The following is a 17,836-nucleotide window of genomic DNA, read 5'->3' as shown; positions in this document are numbered from 1 at the left end:
ACAACACTATAAACCTACTAGACCTAATAGGCATCTGCAGAATACTCCACCCAGCTGTATACTTCTCAGGCGCACATGAGCGAGTCTCTAGAACAGACCAAATTTTAGGCTATGAAACAAACCACAATAAATTTAACAGCGCTGAAATCATATAAAGTATGTTTTCCAACCACAATTGGATAAAATTAGAAATCATTAAAAAAAAAGGATACTTGAGAAACTCACAAATATATGGATATTAAATAACACACTCCTAAATAACTGGTGGCTCCAAGAAGAAATCACAAAGGAAATGAGAAAATATCCTGTGATAAACAAAAATACAACATACTGAAACTTATGGGATGCAGCTCAGAGGAAAATTTATAGCTAAAAACACCTCCATTTAATTAAAAAAAATGTACAATCAGTATTCTAACCTTCAACCTCAAGAAACGAGAAAAAGAGCAACTAAACATAAAGCAAGCTGAAGAAGGGGAATAATAAAGATTAGTGTGAAGAACTGAAGGTAGGTTCAAAGCAGCATTATTCCCAATAGCCAAAAGGCAGAAACAATCCGGCTGTCCACTGATGAACAAATAAAGTGTGGTAGACACACAGACACACGGACACACACACACACACACACAATGGAATATTATTTAGCCTTTAAAAGGGAAGGATGTTTTTAATAAAAATATACCACAAGGCAAAAAAAAAAAAAAAGGAAGGAAATTTTGACACATGCTATAATATGAATGAACCTCGAGGACATTGTACTAAGTGAAATAAGCCAATCACAAAAGGATAAATACTGTATGATTCCACTGATACGTGGTACTTAGCGTAGTGAAATTCTTAGAGACAGAAAGTATAATAATAGTTTCCAGGGGGTGGGTCAGGGGAGGGGAGAGAATTATTGCTTAATGGGTACAGAGTTTCAGTTATGCAAGATAAAAAGAGTTCTGGGGATGGTTGCACAACAATGTGAATGGACTTAATGCCACTGAACTGTGTGCACTGAAAAATGGTTAAAATAGTACATTTTATGTTATATGTATTTTTCCACAATTTTTAAAAAAGATTAGCAGAGAAAGTAATGAAATGAGAGTAGGAAAAGAATAGAAGAAATCAACCAAACCAAAAGTTGGTTCTTTGAAAAGCTCAACAAAGTTAACAAACCTTCAGCTAGAATGACCAAGAAAAACAGAGAGAAGACTCAAAGTATAAAAATCAGACATGGTAGAGGGGGACATTATAAAATAAAATAAAAAGGCTTATAAGAGAATATTATGAACAAACTTCATGCCATGAAATTAGATAACTTAGATGACATGGAAAAATTCTAGAAATACAGAAACTACAGAAATTGATTCAAGAAGAAATGAAAAAGCTGAATAGACCCATAACAAATAAAGAGATCCAACTGGTAATTAAAAGGAATCTACCCACAAAAGAAGACCCACACTTGGATGGCTTCACAGGTGAATTCCACCAACCATTTAAAGAAGAATTAATATCAATTCCCCACAGACTCTTTCAGAAAGTAAAAGCAGATGGAACCCTTCCCAAATCATAGAACTAATAAACGCTATTACATGCACAAACCTTGAAAACAATATGCTAAGTAAAAGAATCCAGTGACAAAAGGCCACATATTATATGAATCTATTTATATGAAATGTCCAGAATAGGGAAATCTGCAGACATAGAAGGTAGATTAGTGATTATTAGGAGATAGGGGACCAGAGGGTCATAGCTAAAGGGTATGAGGTTTCTTCTTCAGGTGACAAGAAAAGTTCTTTAATTGACTGTGGTGATGGCTGCACAACTCTGCGAATATACTAAAAATCATCGACTTATCTATTATAAACAGTTGAATTACATCTCATTAAAGCTGTTCCCCAAAATAAGCACTCCACTTTTCAATATTAAAAATGCTGAGCTCTTACATAATAGTTCATTTGAAACAAGGGTTTCCACCTGTTCCTTCATTCAGGAAGACATACGGAACACCTGTTGGGGTACCTGGGCAGGCAGAGGGGTACAGAGATGAATTCAGTCCAGCACCCGGGGCTTGTGGTCAGCAGAGAAGTGTGGAGCATCCAACCCTGTTCCAGCCTGCTAAAATCCTTAGCCAGGCATGTGCATTCCACATTGTGACATAAGGGAGACAAAAATAATGCTGGCCAACAGTTACTGAGCACTTACTGGGCGCCAGGCACTGTGCTAAGCACTTTTCAAGCATTACTTCATTGAGTCCCCACGGCAATCCACGATGTTAGTGTCGACAGCCTCATTTTACAAATGGTGACCCTTGTGAAGAGTAAAGAGAAGTCCTCGGGCCTGCAGGCATCCTAGACAGAGTCAGGTTTGAGATGGGGCTAGAAAAGGACCTCTAGGGAGGACGTGAGGCTCCACAGGCTATGGATGCTCAGTTTGGAGCAGCACGGATGCTCAAGGAAGCAGAAGCACCGAGGTCCCAAGAGCAGGGTTCAGCCCTCTCTGCAGCCGTCCTCTCCTGAGACGGCTTCTTCCGCTGTAAAATGAAGCTATCATTCCTACTTCGGCTACAGAGTTGAGAGCCCTACACAAGATTAGTGAACATACTGTGTAACATATAGCACCATGCTAGGAAGCAAGAGGTACTGAGGAGAGGCACCCTCTATCCCGCACGTTGGCACGACTCTGGCCCCATCTGGGGAAGAGCGGCAAGTGCACAAAACTTACACACACACCTCTTCACTGTCCCTTTGCCTCGGATTCATCATCCGTTGCCTTTGGATACTGGTCACCCCTCACTCATCAACCTGCCAGCCCCACTCAAGCCCCTCTCCTGGAAGCTTTCCTGGGCTGCCCACCCAGTAGACACTCTCAGGGGGCTCTGAGAAGTTGCGCTCATGCACCCGTAACAGGAGGTTATTAAAAGTACTCAGCACACTGGGCAGATGTGAGTGTTAAAGGAAATGCTTGGAGAGCACTTAACACAGTGTCCATCTCCTCCTTAAACAGGTGGAGTCCTGTTCCACCCTGGAGGCAGGGTGACTGAGAGCTGACAGGCTGTGTGTGTGGGGTGGCGTGGGGGGTTCAGTCAGGGAAGGCATGGGGGTCTGCTCACTGGGTGGGCCCAGGCACATCCTTTAGCACCAACCAGATCCTCAGCCACCTGGTGGCCTCTTGTCCCATCCCTAGAACCCTGGGGGCTAGGGGCCTGACCCTCTGCCAGGGTGCCCTCATGCCAAGGATCCCTTGCTCACTGCACACATCTGCCCAGGGGGTGCGGATCTGGAGGGCAGCCAGCAGTGGGTCCAGGGTGGGTGGGCCTCTCTTGGCCAGGAGTGGGGGGAGGTTGAGATCACTGGCTGAATCACCAGGGATCATAGTTCTGGGTTGGGTTTGAGGTTCTGCATTTCTAACAAGCTCTGGGGCGACTCTGATGTGGAGATGGCTGGCTATACTTGAAGGAGCAGGGACCTAAAGCGTGGCATGGCCATTCCTGAGAAGAGTGGTGATTGGCATCTCGGCACCCTCACTGGTCTTGGAGGGACCCAGCACTGCCTGGCCACACCCACAGCTGCCAACATCTGGAGGGCAAGACTACACGGATTTTCTGAGTTTCCAGGATTCCATTTCCATTACACGTATAAAATAAAAGTAGTACCATGCTATAAAAACAGTGGAAAGTATGAAAAAATAATAGGAAAAAAAATCGCTGATAATCTCATACTATATGGAACACAACTGTTAACCTCTCTCTCCAGGATTCCAAAACCACATCTGTCAGAGTCAAGGGTCATCCGGTCAGAGTCAGGGGTCATCCGGTGAGTGGGGTCTGCACCCAGAGCCCCACCTTGTTGCAGCGAAACACTAAGGGAGAGATGGGGGCTGTTCCTCACCCCTTTCCCACCCCAAGGGAGCAATGCCCAGCCCCCCATGCCTGAGACTTTCGTGTGTGCGTGCTCAGTTGCATCCGACTCTTTGTGACCCCACGGACTGTAGCCCGTGGGATTTTGTCTATCTGTCCCATGGGATTCTCTGTCCATGGGATTTTCCCGGCAAGAATACTGGAGTGGGTTGCCATTTCCTCCTCCAGAGGATCTTCCTGACCCAGGGATCGAACCAGTGTCTCCTGCGATGCAGACAGATTCTTTACCACTGAGCCACCTGGGAAGCCCCTGCCTGAGGGCTTCACCCAGACCTATCCTGGGGGCACCCCTCCCCCTCACAGGCTGCAGGCTGCAGAGCAGGCGGAGGTGGGGTCTGGGGGAGGGGGCGCACATCTGGGTTCCTGGCCTGGAGCCCACATTCCTTCCCTGTGAGTGGGAGGTGATGGGCTCTCAGGAGAACCGTGAGGAAGCCGTTGGCCCCTCCTGCCCGATGGTAACAGGACCCACCTTGGCAGGAAGACTGGGGTGGGGTGAGGGGAGACTCGGAGGCTCAGAATCTCACTCTGGGGTGCCCCTCCCAGACTGCTGACTGGCCAGTGCAGGCCCAAGCTGGGGCTCTGTCCCGTCCACACCAGCTAGCCGGCCTCAGGAAAACCAGAGGGGACAAAGAGGTGGCGGCCAGTGGCCGCGGGGCGAGGCGCTGCAGGGGGGCCCCGGCGAGCGGCTGCGCCTCCTCCGCGCGCCGAGGCTGGTCCGCAGGCCCGCCGCCGCCGCCGCCGGGCCGGGCCGCCTTACCTGGGGGCAGTCCTTGATGTAGTGCCCTTTGTTGAAGCACAGGTGGCACAGGTAGTTGGGTGGGGGCCGCTTGCTGGGCTTGCGGGTCTCGGAGGCGAGGGTCAGGTCGGAGAAGTGCTCGGTGAGGGAGCTGAGGCCGTCGGCGATGTTGCTGAGGGAGCCGTAGGGTGAGGCGCTCTTGTACACGCTGCTGCCCAGCGCCTGAGGGGGACGGAGGCTGTGAGGCCTGGGGGCCCGGCCCAAGGTGCAGCCGTGCTTCCACAGGCTCCTACACACACGCGCATTCATACCCAGTCTTTGTTTTTTGTCTTCCCTGGTTTTTCTTTTTTCTTATTTTTTATTGAAGGATAATTGCTTTACAGAATTTTGTTGCTTTCTGTCAAACCTCAACACGAATCAGCCATAGGTATACATATATCCCCTCTCTTCTGAACCCCCCTCCCATCTCCCTCCCCATCCCACGCCTCCAGGTTGATACAGAGCCCGTTTGAGTTTCCTGAGCCATACAGCAAATTCCCGTTGGCTATCTATTTTACATATGGTAATATAAGTTTCCATGTTACTCTTTCCATACATCTCACCCTCTCCTCCCCTCTCCCCTGTCCATAAGTCTATTCCCTAAGTCTGTTTCTCCATTGCTGCCCTGCAAATAAATTCTTCAGCACCATTTTTCTAGATTCTGTATATATGCATTAGAATATAATGTTTATTTTTCTCTTTCTGACTTACTTCACTCTGTATAATAGGTTCTAAGTTCATCCACCTCATTAGAACTGACTCAAATGTGTTTCTTTTTATGGCTGATAATATTCCATTGTGTATATGTACACAACTTTTTATTCATTCATCTGTTGACGGACATCTAGGTTGCTTCCATGTTCTATAGTTCAAATAGTGTTGCAATGAACAATGGGATACGTGTGTCTTTTTCAATTTTCGTTTCCTCAGGGTATATGCCTAGGCGTGGGATTACTGGGTCATATGGTGGTTTCATTCCTAGTTTCATACTGACTCTTTAGTCACCTGTGGGCTCCGGCTTCCTGGAGCCCATGTTCAAATCCCTGCTCGAGTTGTGCATCCATGGACAAGCCAGTGAACCACTCGGGACCCCAGTGACCCCATCCAGTAAACAGGAGTAATGACAGCTACCTCCAAGGGTTTCTAGGAGGCTAACATAGCCCTTTATTTCCTGCCTGGCACTGGCGAAGTACTCAGTACATGATGATGGTGACGGTGGTGATCATTAGTTCTTTACACGCTGCCAGGAGGTAAGACAAGCAGCAGAAAGCCACCTACCAGAGCCGCATCTCTGCCGTGTGCTGGTGGGGTGACCAGCTCGCAGCCTCGTTTCCACTGTACAGAAGAGGACACTGAAGTTCGGCACTTTGCCTGGCCTCCTGCAGGCCGACGCCTGTGCACAGTGGGTCCGGGGAGCCCTCAGCCCAGTCTGGGCCAGCTCTCTGGAAGCCCGGGGAGGAAACGGCCCACCTCTCTCACCTCTCCCACCTCCAGTTGACAGGAACCAGATGTCTTGCCTGGCTTCAAAGCAGACGTGGCCCAGGCCCCCTCCTGGTGTATACAGCCTCTATTTATAGGAGTCACGGGCTCTGGGCGGCCAGGCACACTGGAATTCAGCAAAGGTGGGGCCTGCAGTGAGGCTGGCCATGAGACCCTTCTCCCGGGGCCAGGCCAAGACTAGAAAGAGGTAGCTTCCCAGGGGCTGATGACAAACCTGGGCACGGGGCTCAGGTTACTAGGCTCCAGTTCTTGGGCATACCAGTTCTTTTTCTGTGTCCCCTCAGTGTAGGAAGGGAGGGTAGTAAGCTGAGAGCTGGTCCCAGGGAATCAAGACACCCCTCCTCCAACCAGGACAGAGCCCACACCTCACACATGTATGCCTCTGGAGGTCCGGCACTCCTCCCTGGAGGATACAGCCCTCACTCTTCTTGGCTCCCTGGACACCCTGCTCTGTGACTCTGGCCCAGCCCTTTCCCTCTCTGGGCCTCTTTTCTCTCTCGTGTAGGCTTGGACCAAAGCCTGGGATCTGGAAGGAAAGACAGAGACACGACAATCAGGGCAGCTCAGGCCCAACACACAGTCAGTCCTCAGTGACTGTGCATTGAAACTTAAAGGCTCCTGATGCCATCTTGGGCTTCCCTGGTGGCTCAGCTGGGAAAGAATCCACCTGCCATGCGGGAGATCTGGGTTCGATCCCAGGATTGGGAAGATCCCCTGGAGAAGGGAAAGGCTACCCACTCCAGTATTCTGGCCTGGAGAATTCCATGGATTATATAATTCATGGGGTCACAGATCTCTGCTCTACCACTGCACAGGGCCACTGTGGAAGATCCCGCACAAACCTGCATCCAGTCTGAGGGCAACTTTCCAGCTCCCAGGTGGCCCCAGATGGTCCATCCTGAAAGGCAGAGGGTCCCCCATCCTTGGGGGAGCGGTATGCGAGCCAAGACAGGAAAACCTTAAGGGATGTGGGGAGAGTCCCAGCGGAAGTGGGATTAGATGATGTTAGCAACACGAACTGAGCACTTTAGTGTCCCTGGCGCTGGAAGCTTTATGTGTGTTAAGATAACTAAAGCTCACCACAGCTCTATGAGTCACTGTCCCCATTTTACAGATTAGATCAGTGTGTCCAAACTTGTATTGAATGACCCGGGAAACTTTTAACCAATACAGTTTTTCTGGGTCCCACTTGAGACCTATCAAAGCAGCCACCAGGGACTGAGGGCCCAGAATCTGCTTTGCTTCACTGTGGTAGAAAATACGTTACGTAAAAACCTATCTTTTTTAACGATGTTTAAGCGTGTAGCTCAATGGCACTAAGCACATTCACATTATTTATAGTGCAAACATCACCACCATCCATCTCCAGGAATCTTTCATCATTCCAAACTGAAACTCTGTCCCCATTAAACACTAACTCGCCACACCCCCTTCACCCCTAAGCCCAAGTCAGCATTTTCAATCTCCCTTGGAAGGTACAACCTTCCTAGCCCTCCCTGGCCTTGGGAGCACCTGGACTTTCCAACCATCAAGGTTTCTCCTTAGCTTGTCCCTAGGCCTCTCCCCATCCAAACTGGTCTGGGGGAGGGCAGTGTCACCCCAGCCTCCCAGAGAAAAGTTCATCCAAACAAGAAACTTGAAGTTCCAAATGGTGTGACTCATTCTCATGACTGGGAAATGCAATTTCACAAATAACAACCCTCTTATTTTTTTTTTTTCTTTCTTTCCTTTTTTCTTTTTTTTTTTCTGGATAAGATTTAAGCAAGTCCACAGGAATCAGGGCTGTTTTGGCAGCAAATTGTCAAGAGGAAGGGGAAGTTTGGTGGGTGCCAGAAACTGCACTAATTATACCCTGAAAAACCTCTCCCCCATCTTGTGGCCACACACCCCTGCCCCTGGGCAGCCCCACGGGTCTCCCTGGGCAGGCAGGGGCCTCCGAGCATCCAGGCTGTCCTCCCCCTGGCAGCTCGACACCCCTCCCACCGCCTCAGGAAGGTCATGGCTTTGCTCCTCAGGAGGGTCACACAGGCAGCTGTGGGTCAGAGGAGCGGGGCCAGGGCTCCCCTCCCTGCCGCCTCTCCCCACCCAGTGTACACTGGCCTGGCCCTCACAGCTGCTCCAACTGCCTTCCCCAGCCCCAGTTCAAGACGACACCAGGAAAAGACGAAAGGAAGGGGCAGTCAGCCGACCCAAACTCACTCTGAAGTTATGATAGAGAAAGTGAGGCCAGGGGCACAGACCAGGGCACGCAGCCAGGCCTAAGGGCCAGGAGTTCTGCTTGCCGGCTGGCTGGATGGGCGGGTGGGGCGGCAAGCTGTTTCCTCTCTGAAGCCCTGAGGAGCTCGGCCCATGGAGGTAAAAGGCGAGCTGGTCTCTCCGCCGTTTCCATGGCCTGTGGGGACTGACCGGAGCAGAGGCCAGGACACACAGAACTCCCTCCCCTCTGCCCATGGAGCCTGGCCCCAAGCTTTTGGATTCCCCACATGTAACAGGGAGCAGGGAAGGAGGGCAAACTTTATGATCTCTGCAGGCCAGCTTTTTTAAGGTCCAGACACTCAGGTACTGAAAGATGCCCCCAGAGCATGGTACACAAGAGGGCCCTTCATTCACAAGGGTACCACCTCTCCCAAGTCCTGCCGCTCGTGCCTGGAGGGCAAGGCTGGGCAGGGCTTCCCTTCATCAGTCAGCCCCTAATTCTACAACAGTGAGGCTACTCCCCTTGGCGTCTTACTAGCCACTGCTTTTCTCCCTCCAGGCCTGCACTTGCTGTCCACCCCTGGGATGCCCACCCTGGATCCAAACCCTCCAGGATCTGGTTTTTGACCTGGTTCTGACTCCAGTGATACGGCCATGAAGCCACCCCTTCTTCTTACTCAGGCCTGGGCTCCAAGGGAAGGTGTGAAAAGCATAGACTCAGGTGCTCCTGAGGTCCCTCTGGCTACAGAGGCCCCAGCCCCCTCCAGAGGTCTTCCAGACCTCCTGGCCATAGCTCTGTGCTGCGGGCTGGGATGGGGACTCCCCTGCTCTGGCCTGAAGGAGCTCTGAAGTCTGTCTTTCATCTCTTTATACAGAGATACCTCTTCGTCTCTCCACAGGGCTGAACATCCCCGAAGGCAAAGATCCTAACATCCTCCACTGCCCCAGAGACCAGACTCCAGTGCTCTTTAAGCCCATGATAGTCCTGCATGTAGACAGTCACAGGCAAGAAGGGGGCTCCACTTGACAGATGGGGGTGCAGATGCCCTAATGCCTTGGAGGATTTAGCTCAGGGTCTCTGCGTTCCCATGGACTAACTCGGAGGGTGCTCTCACCCCAGAGTCTGCTGCGCTGGCTGGGGGGTGAGGATAGCCCCCCAGAGTGTGGCTCTGGGTCATCTAGGCCCAAATGAACAGCCTTGGGGAGGAGACCACCTCCTTCCTCCCCGGGTCAGTGACCCCAGCAGCGAGCAGGAAGCGTGGGATCCTTATGCCACATGCAGGGAACAAAGCAGCAGATTCCTGTCCAGGGCTGGAACTTCTCCAAGGTTCTGGCTCGGCTGTTGGGGAAAGTTAGATGGGAAGAACTATAGTTTATTCCGAGCCCGCTTGTGTCACAAACTCGACTGGATCCTTTCCCTTTCTTGAGACTCATACCTGCCAAGAACACTGTTCAGATGGTCCTTGCTGGGCTGGTTTTATAGAACTGGAAACTGAGGCACAGAGAGGCTGAGTAACTTGCCCGAGGAAACACAACCAGCACGTGTCTGAGAGGAGATTCACAGCCCGATCTGCTAGCCTGTTACATTTCAGCTCCCGAATGGCCTCCAAGGCTTGTCTTTCCCTACAGGAAGGGGAGCCACCTGGCAAGGACCATCTTCCTTGGCACAGAGGCCTTGTGACTCCACACTGCCAAGCCCCTCAGGCCTGGTAAGACAGGGTGCCACCTTCTCTGGGTTGTGTGAGGGGCTCGGGCCCCGGGGTTTGTGGTTCTGCTGAGGGTACATGAGGAGAGATTTCCAAGGCCAAGTCAACCTGACCAACTGCGCTTCCTTTTGGCCACCATCCCCAGGACAGAAAGAGGGAACAGTGGGAGAGGAAGGAGGGAGTCCAAGCAGGTGGGCAGGAGCTTCTGAGGGCAGCCAAGAAGAAGAAGAAATGGGTGCAAGAAGAGAAGAGGGAGCAGTTGGCAGAGGTGGGCGCAGGACCATGGGTAAGGTCTGTGCAGAGCGAATGCGGAGTCTGCTGCACCCGGGGCCTGAGAAGTCCTGAGAGGAGGAATCCTCTGGTCCTAGTTCCCAGCTCTGTGGGGGTTCTTCCATTCTTCCATCTGCTGAACAGCCCCTTCCTTATCCCCAAAAGCCATCCGTGTCCACACTGCTATACACACACACACATGCACGCCCACACTCCTCTCTTTGGAACAAGAAACCATTCATCTCACAAATGACTCCACCCCTTCTCCAAGGAGACCTGCACTTCTTCACCCCTAGGGTCTATCTGGGGCTCCAGCCCCTGGGGTCAGACGCATACACATGCTCACAAACACACATACATTCTATACAAAAAGCAGGGGTGGATGTGGGCTGGGCTCAGGGATAGGAGACAGCCATGGCCAAGGATGGAGCGGGCCAACAGGAAAGTGAAGTCAGACCAAGGGTTTCCCCAGCTGTGGTTAGACCCCAGTTCTGCTCCTATTTCCAAGGTCTGAAGATGACCTGTGGGCCAAGGGCACTGTTGCCTCCTGGAAGTCCATTCAGCGGGGGTGTGCAAAACACAGCCAGAATTTGATGGGAGATTCAGATTTCAATAAGCAGGCTGTGTTCTTGGTAAGGGGAGTTGGGAAAGAGAAATGGGAAAAGAAAGGACCAAGGGATGGAGGAGCACAGTGGCAGCAAGATGGAGTGGAACAGACCCAGGGGAGGCTCCCCCTCCCCAGTTAGTCTCTCCTGCTCCCCTGCAGGTCACCACTCACCTGGCAGGGGTTCACATATCATAGCCACGAGCCTACTGCCCAGCTCCCCAGCTCGAGCATAGGCACTGGGGAGTGGGCTGCCTCTTGCTTCTAGACCAAATGCATTGAATGAAAGCAGAAAGCATGGATCTGAGAATCCGAGGACTAGACGGTCGCTAATAGTAAGACAGTCTGGGGCACCATCAAGGCTTGCAACCTCCACGGCAAGGGGCCTGGATTTGAGGTCCACTGTCCACACGATCCCCCTGAAATCATGTGCAAATGCAAGTTCTGTGTGTGCATGGACAAGCGTGCTGTGTACATTGCACTGAGGAGAGGAACTTGAGCTGCTTTCAGATTCTCAAAGAGGCCCACAGCCAAAGAAGGTCAAGAACCCTTCACACACCTAAACTTCTGCTGGGACACCTCTACGCATAGGGTTTCATGACCCCCACATCAGCTCTTTAAAACTTATCAAGCAATTCATAAACAATTCTTCCGTGAGATAAAACAAAAGGCTAAGAGGCTGAGGAAAGTGTTCCCTAGTCACAAGTCTGGGGAAGGAATGGGAGGAGAGAGTCCAAGTCATCCATCCACCCATCCACCTAGTGAATTGTCCCAGACACTGACCAAGCATGGGATGCTGGGATTACCAAGTGACAGGATGACAGGGTTCCTATTCTCAGAGTACTGACACATATGGTAATATTTCACAGCAATACCGACTGTTCAGACATGCTTTACCAGAAGCATGTACCATTTCTCTGTCACAGGACATGGAAGGAGGGAGGTGTGTTCCCCATGGCAGCCAGGTAAAGCCTTCAGAGAAGAGACATCCACTGGGGCCATAAAGAAGTAAGTTGGAATCTATCAGTTATACAAGGACAGTCCGCAGCATTAGACGTAGTGGAAACAACAGCAAGTGCAAAAGCTTAGAGTGAAAGCTTGGTGCTTAGTGTTTTCAGAAACCTCAACTGAATCTATATGGCCAGAGGAGGGCAGAATAAAGATTATACATCCCAGCCACCACCACCCACACACAGACACACAAGGGACCAAGCACCCTGAGACACACCCTGGAGCCCTGATCCTCAGCTGATTCCCTGACTTTATCTTCCTCCTCTTGAAGAGCCTTAGTTTCCCCATCTGCATAATGGGGATGCTGCACCCAGTGTGTGCTATGAGACAGGAGTGCTAGGAAGTCCTCGGTGTCCGTCTCCTCTGCCTCCCCCAAGCCAGGCCACCCTTGGACTCATGCCCCACAGAGTCCCAGGCTCGAGCAAGGACATGACAGAAAACCCAGGACCCATGAGCAATGCTTGCCACTCCTCAGAAGGTTTGGGATCGGGGACAGATCAAGTGAGGCACTGAAGCCTGACAGAGCACCCTGGCTAATGCATGCCCCACACTGGCACCCAGGGCACGATCCAGGTGAGTGCCACCCGCACCAGCGGGGCGAGCCAATGGGACAGCCGTAGTCAGGATGGAGGAGACTTCTAGGTCGAGCTCTGCCACTGACTTGCTGAGTTACTAGCCAGGCCTCTATTTTCCTCTTCTGGGGCCATGAAGAAAAGATGCCTAGAAGAAAGCACCACCAAAGTAAGGGACGCTTCTCCGCAGGGTCTTTCTCTTGGTGCTGACAGCACCTGACTTTCTATCACTGCTAATTCCCTATTACTAATGCTGCCTGCTTTCCTCCCTTCCACCTGACTCAGAAGGTCCATGAGGTGTGGTCTCCCTCCGAGTCTAGGCCCGCCCCATCAACTGAATTTGATGGAGGGAGGGTCAGGCCACCTCAGCCAACAGGCCCTTGAACGACGGTCTCCCTTGCCTGAGTCAGAGCTCAGCTTTCCAGGGCTGGCCAGAGGGAGCCGGGCATCTTCCCAAGCTCCCAGCTGGGCTGGAACGGCTGTTCCTCCCAGGTCCTGGGGCTGCCCCCCACCACTTCACACAGACCACAAAGGCTGCTGGGAACACACCTCAGCTCCTGAAGCCCATTCAACCCCAGTGAAGCAAACTCCCACCTTCAGCAGACAGGTGGATTTGTTCTACCCATCCATGCCAATCAGGCAGCCCCTCGGCTCAGCAGCACCAACGGAGAGCAAAAGTGATATATCCAAACCTTCAGAAGACTGCCAATCCCTAGGACCTTTTAAACCAGGACACTGCGGTTACCCCCTCAAAAGGTGTGTGTGGGAGCCTCGAGCCCTATCTGGTAAGCCTCATGAGACCCTTACTGCTGTTCTCAAATCTCCAGTGAGTCCAGAGAAGCAAAGAGGAGGGTGACCTCGGTGCTATGAAGATAGCACTAGGACCCAGGAGGGCATCTGGGTTAACAGCTGCAGGAAGAGCCTCCTACGGGTTGAAAATATATCCAACAAGGAAGAGGTCTGCTTTCATGGAGCATGCCCTGAACTTGAGGTATACAGAAGAATGTCGGGTTGAAGAAAGGTTAGCAGGTTCTGTCCTGCAGGACTTCTCAGAGCCTTTACTGTGTTAGTGGGCAATGTGTGTCTCCAAGGGAAGGATACTAGGCTGTGTTCCCCAAATGTATTTGACTCCAAAGCCCTCCCCTACAACCTCCACAAAGCATCAGTTGACAGCAGAGCCGCATCTTCAAGCCACATCTGGCCCTGGAGGAAGAGGAAAAGAAAACAGCTGCCCTAAACATCTCACCTGGAATGGGACAGCTCCGTCTCCCTAAGGGGGTGCAGGAGCTACCCAGGAGGGGCTCTTGGCATCACTCGGAGGTGCTTGAGCACTAATTCTCAATGTGAGGGTAACTCTACTTTTCTGGAGGTGGAGTCCCACAGCCTCCACACTGCTGTGAATTTAAATTCCCAAACAAAACTTAGTGCTATGAAGATAGCACTAGCAAGATAGCAGGGAAGACCCCCACTCTCATGCCACCAACCCCAACTACCTCTAAGACCTGCCTTCCTTGGGTACCGGAGAAAGAGAGGAAGGGCATCGTCAAGGGCCTCACAAATTTCCCTCCAAAGACATACATTAATAGTTGTTGCCACAGATCGGGGGCTGAAACAGGGGCTCGTTCACAGGGTCTAGTTTCTATGCCCAGAGGCCTTTTTAAAAACTGCACCAAGTACCCGTGTGTGCTTTGGCCTGGCAGGCTTACCACACACTAAGAAGCCAAGAAAACCCCCACAAGCGACCAGTCACCCCCTGGTGCCAGTTTCTGCACTTGCCCATGAACTCCACCATCTCCCTCTCTGCTCGCAGGGCCAGTGTTCCACTCAGAACCCTTGGCTTATCTTCAGCTTCCAGAGCGGAGGTTCTAGGGGCACAATGGGCTTCTGTGCCCCCATGTCCTCAGCCCCCACCCCCACCCAAACCCCAGCTGCATTCATGGTGTTCTGCTATTGTGGTGGGAGCAGCCTGGGGGTGGTGCAGGAGGGGGTGGGCTCCTGGCACGGGGACCGACGCAGACAGGCCGTGGTCAGTGGTCAGCATGCAAGTCACATCCGCAGGCGCTGCCACCGGGCCTGCCAGGCTCTGCATGGAATGGCAACGCTCCTGGGGCCCTGGGGCCCTTCGCAGAGTCCCTGCAGGCCCACACACAACTTGCTTACTGTCGGACAAGCCCCTCGGTGGCATTCAGGTGGGGGGTATTTTTTCTTGCCTTCTCAACCAGTTGCTATTTTGGAGCCATATTAGGTCACCAGCTAAGCCCTGGATGCAGGAAAGGCCTGTCCCTAGAAGCACAGCTGGGGCTTCAAGAGGGTTTAGGAGGCGAAACTGGTAGGGGGGAGGTGGTGACAGCGGGTGAGTCTGAAGCCAAGAGACTCTTCCGGAACTCAGCAGACACAGCCTTCCAGCCCCTGCATGGGAGCCACTGGCCCATGAGCATAGGAGAAGCCCCTCCTTACTCTCCCAACTCAGCCTGTCTGTAGGCGCATTCTCTCCTGCACAGCTCTCAAATCCCACACATATCACCCTGGAGGACAGCAGAGACTACAAGTTACAGATAGGTAAACTGAGGCCCAGATAGAGATGAGGGTTCTTCCAAAGTCAGATCATGAGAGAGTTTTTTCCACCACTGCACTAGATAACTTTTACCAGCTCCTTCTACACTGGCCCTAGCAGAGGAATGTGCCCCTTCAGTGGGGACACCGAGGTAAGCAGCGAGCACAGGCTGCTTAGGGACCCCCCCCCTTGATCTGTGAACCATGGTCTCCCTTCTGCCTTTGGGCTCCTACAGGATCCCCATGAAATCACCCACCATTCACACAATATCATCTTATCTGTCTTCTAATCTGAGGCCCCCATGGGACTCTGGTGGAATCCCCAGGGGGCCACACGGAGCTCAGAAATGTTTGGTAAGAGAGCAAACAACTGACAAGACCCAGGCACTGTCCTCCAAAGCCCCTGGTCACAGAAGCCAGTTCCCCGAAGAGAAGGCAAAGTCCCTTGTAAGAAAGAAAGACTTCCAGCCAAGAACAATTCCTCAGGTGGAGAGAGTGCTTCACAGTTTACAAAGAGTTCTGGAATATGAATGCTGTCGCCTGGCACCAAAGGGTGCTTTCTAGATTCATCTCCCCCAGCTATGCCTGACAGTCCAATACAGGTCAACCATCCCTTCTTTCTGTTGGCCTGCCGTTGGCCCATCTCTAGGCCTCAGGCCAGCAATTCACATGGCCACATCTTCCCTAGTCAATAATGGCAGAGGCAAACACATTATGGGGTCACAAAGGGCGACCCTCTGTCTTTCCCACATCACCAGCACTCTGGTGTATACACAGGTCTTCTCCCGCAAACTGGTAAGGGACTCTGACTCTCCTGAAGCTAACTGGTGTGCCCCGGTCTAGAAGGCAAGTGCCCCTCCCGTGGGTCCTCTTACCGGGCCCCTCCCTCTGCACTTTTGCAGAGAGAGCTGCCAGAAGCAGAGCGAGGGAAGGCCACAGAGGGTGTCTGCGGTTCTTACATGAGGCAGGAGCAAGTGGGAGTGGGGCCCAGGAGGAATTCAGCTGAAGGGAGAGAGGATGGTATCCAGGAAGGCTCTGAAGAGCTCTCCAAGGGGCTGGGAGGTCCTGGCAATCTGGGTATTTATCTAGCTGGGGAAAGATGCAGTCTGGGTATTTATCTAGCTGCCCGTCTGACTTTGTAACTGAATCCCTCCAACAGGCAGACTTCGCAACGGCAGCCGGCCCAGGTTTCTGGAGAAGGCACTGGGCAGCTGGAACCTCTCCCCCTATCGAGCCCCCTCCCAGGGGCTCAAGAGATTTCCCTTTCATTTCCTTCCAGGCTGGAAGGGCGGGGGACAGCACAGTCTGTGGGGTCAAGCCCTCAAAAACCACTTCCTATGTGGCTGGGGGAGGGCGAGCGGCTGAAGAGTTTATCTGGGGGTCCCCGCGTGAGAACAGCAGAAAAATTCTACGAGTGAGTTGCTCTCCAGAGTGCCCTTCAGGTCGGGAACCACCGAAGTCGGAGGAGAAAAGATTTCAGGGCCCTCCGAAGGAACTCGGAGCAAATCCACACTCTCCGTCCCAGCGAGCGGTGGCCAAGAGGGGGATGGGGTTGGGCGTGGGAAGGACACTTGGATGGGGCTCCCCGCACAAGCCGCGCCCCGGCTGTCTGGAGACAATCCGGAACCCACCCACCCGGTCGGGCTCCCCAGCCCCCTTGGAGCAGGGCGCCCCAGGCTGGGAGAGAGGGAAGGAGGGCTCCACCCGCCCCAGAGCTACTCCGGGCCGGGCTCAGCGGGGAGGTGACGCGCTCCCGGCGCCCCGGAGACTTCGGGAGGCGAGTTTGGCAGAGCTGAGCGAAGTCAAGCCAAGCAGGGCCGGGCAATACGGAGCCGGGCCGGGGCCAAGCCAGGAAGAGCTGGGCAGATAGGAAAAGGCCTTGCGCGGTCGCCGGAGGGCGGGGGCGCGCGGGGGCACCCACCTCTCCGCGCTGCAGCTGGAAGAAGCTGTTGAGATAGCTGGAGTGCAGGGGCGAGCCCAGCTGTTCTGGGCGGCCCTTGCCGAAGGCCAGCTCTGGGGGCGCGGCGCCGGCGGGCGGCTCTGGCCGGAAGGCATCGAAGGCGCTCGCCTGGTGCGTGTCCTGCAGCGACAGGTAGACCCAGTTGAGCAGCTGGGTCGGCTGGTACACCGAGGCGGCGCTCGTGTCGATGGCCGACAGCAGGCTCATTTTGCGGCGGCGGTGCCGGTTCCCCGCCCCCCACCCCGGCCGCCCGCTCGCGCCCCCCCCTCCAGCGGAGGGGCGGGCACCGGGGAGCCTGCGCCCACTGCCGCCGCCTGAGCCCGGACGGCGATCGCCTGCACCCCGCGCTCAGCCCGCAGCCGCCGCCGCCGCCTCCCCCCAACTGCAGCAGCAACGCGCGCGGGCGGAGGAAGGAGGCAGCGAAAGTTGGGCAGGAAACTTTTGGGCCCGCCCCCTCCGAGCCGCCCGCCCCGCCCCGCCCCGCGATCCGCTATCTGCCTCTGTGCTGACCCCTTCAGCGGCCGCTCCTGGGGTGGGGTTCTATGAGGCCCCGCCCCTTGTGGCACCATCCTCGCCTTCCATTGGCTGTATCATTGAATATAGAGTAGCAGGGGCGGGGTGAGAGGAAAGAGAGCTCATCTACATAGGTAGCACGGGGAGGGTCCGCCCATGGGCGGTCCCCTTGCAGTCCCCGCCCTCTGTGCGCGGCCGGCCCAGCTCCCCAGCTCCGCAGGAGCTCTCTGCTCCCCGGGCCTGATCTGTCCAGGCTCTCTCTGCTTTCGGCT

At 53.4% G+C, this 17,836-nt stretch overlaps 1 protein-coding gene across 2 annotated transcripts in view; it reads right to left on the bottom strand.

Annotated features, from left to right (window-relative positions):
* ZCCHC24 (zinc finger CCHC-type containing 24) overlaps positions 1-17,326 on the bottom strand; it is a 65,914-nt gene extending 48,588 nt beyond the window's left edge. Inside the window, exons 1-2 of one of the 2 annotated variants that reach the window (XM_018042254.1) lie at positions 17,013-17,326; positions 4,662-4,862 (exon numbers count right to left, since the gene is read on the bottom strand). In XM_018042254.1, coding sequence (XP_017897743.1) covers positions 4,662-4,862; positions 17,013-17,258 — 447 coding nt within the window. In that variant the 5' untranslated portion in view covers positions 17,259-17,326. The remainder of the gene's footprint in view (positions 1-4,661; positions 4,863-17,012) is intronic. The other variant, XM_018042253.1, reaches the window with a different exon arrangement.

The sequence above is a fragment of the Capra hircus genome, chromosome 28, assembly GCF_001704415.2.
Source record: "Capra hircus breed San Clemente chromosome 28, ASM170441v1, whole genome shotgun sequence".
NCBI lineage: Eukaryota > Metazoa > Chordata > Mammalia > Artiodactyla > Bovidae > Capra > Capra hircus.
The sequence above is the reverse complement of the archived record's forward strand: the minus strand, read 5'-3'. Positions and strand labels throughout refer to the sequence as shown.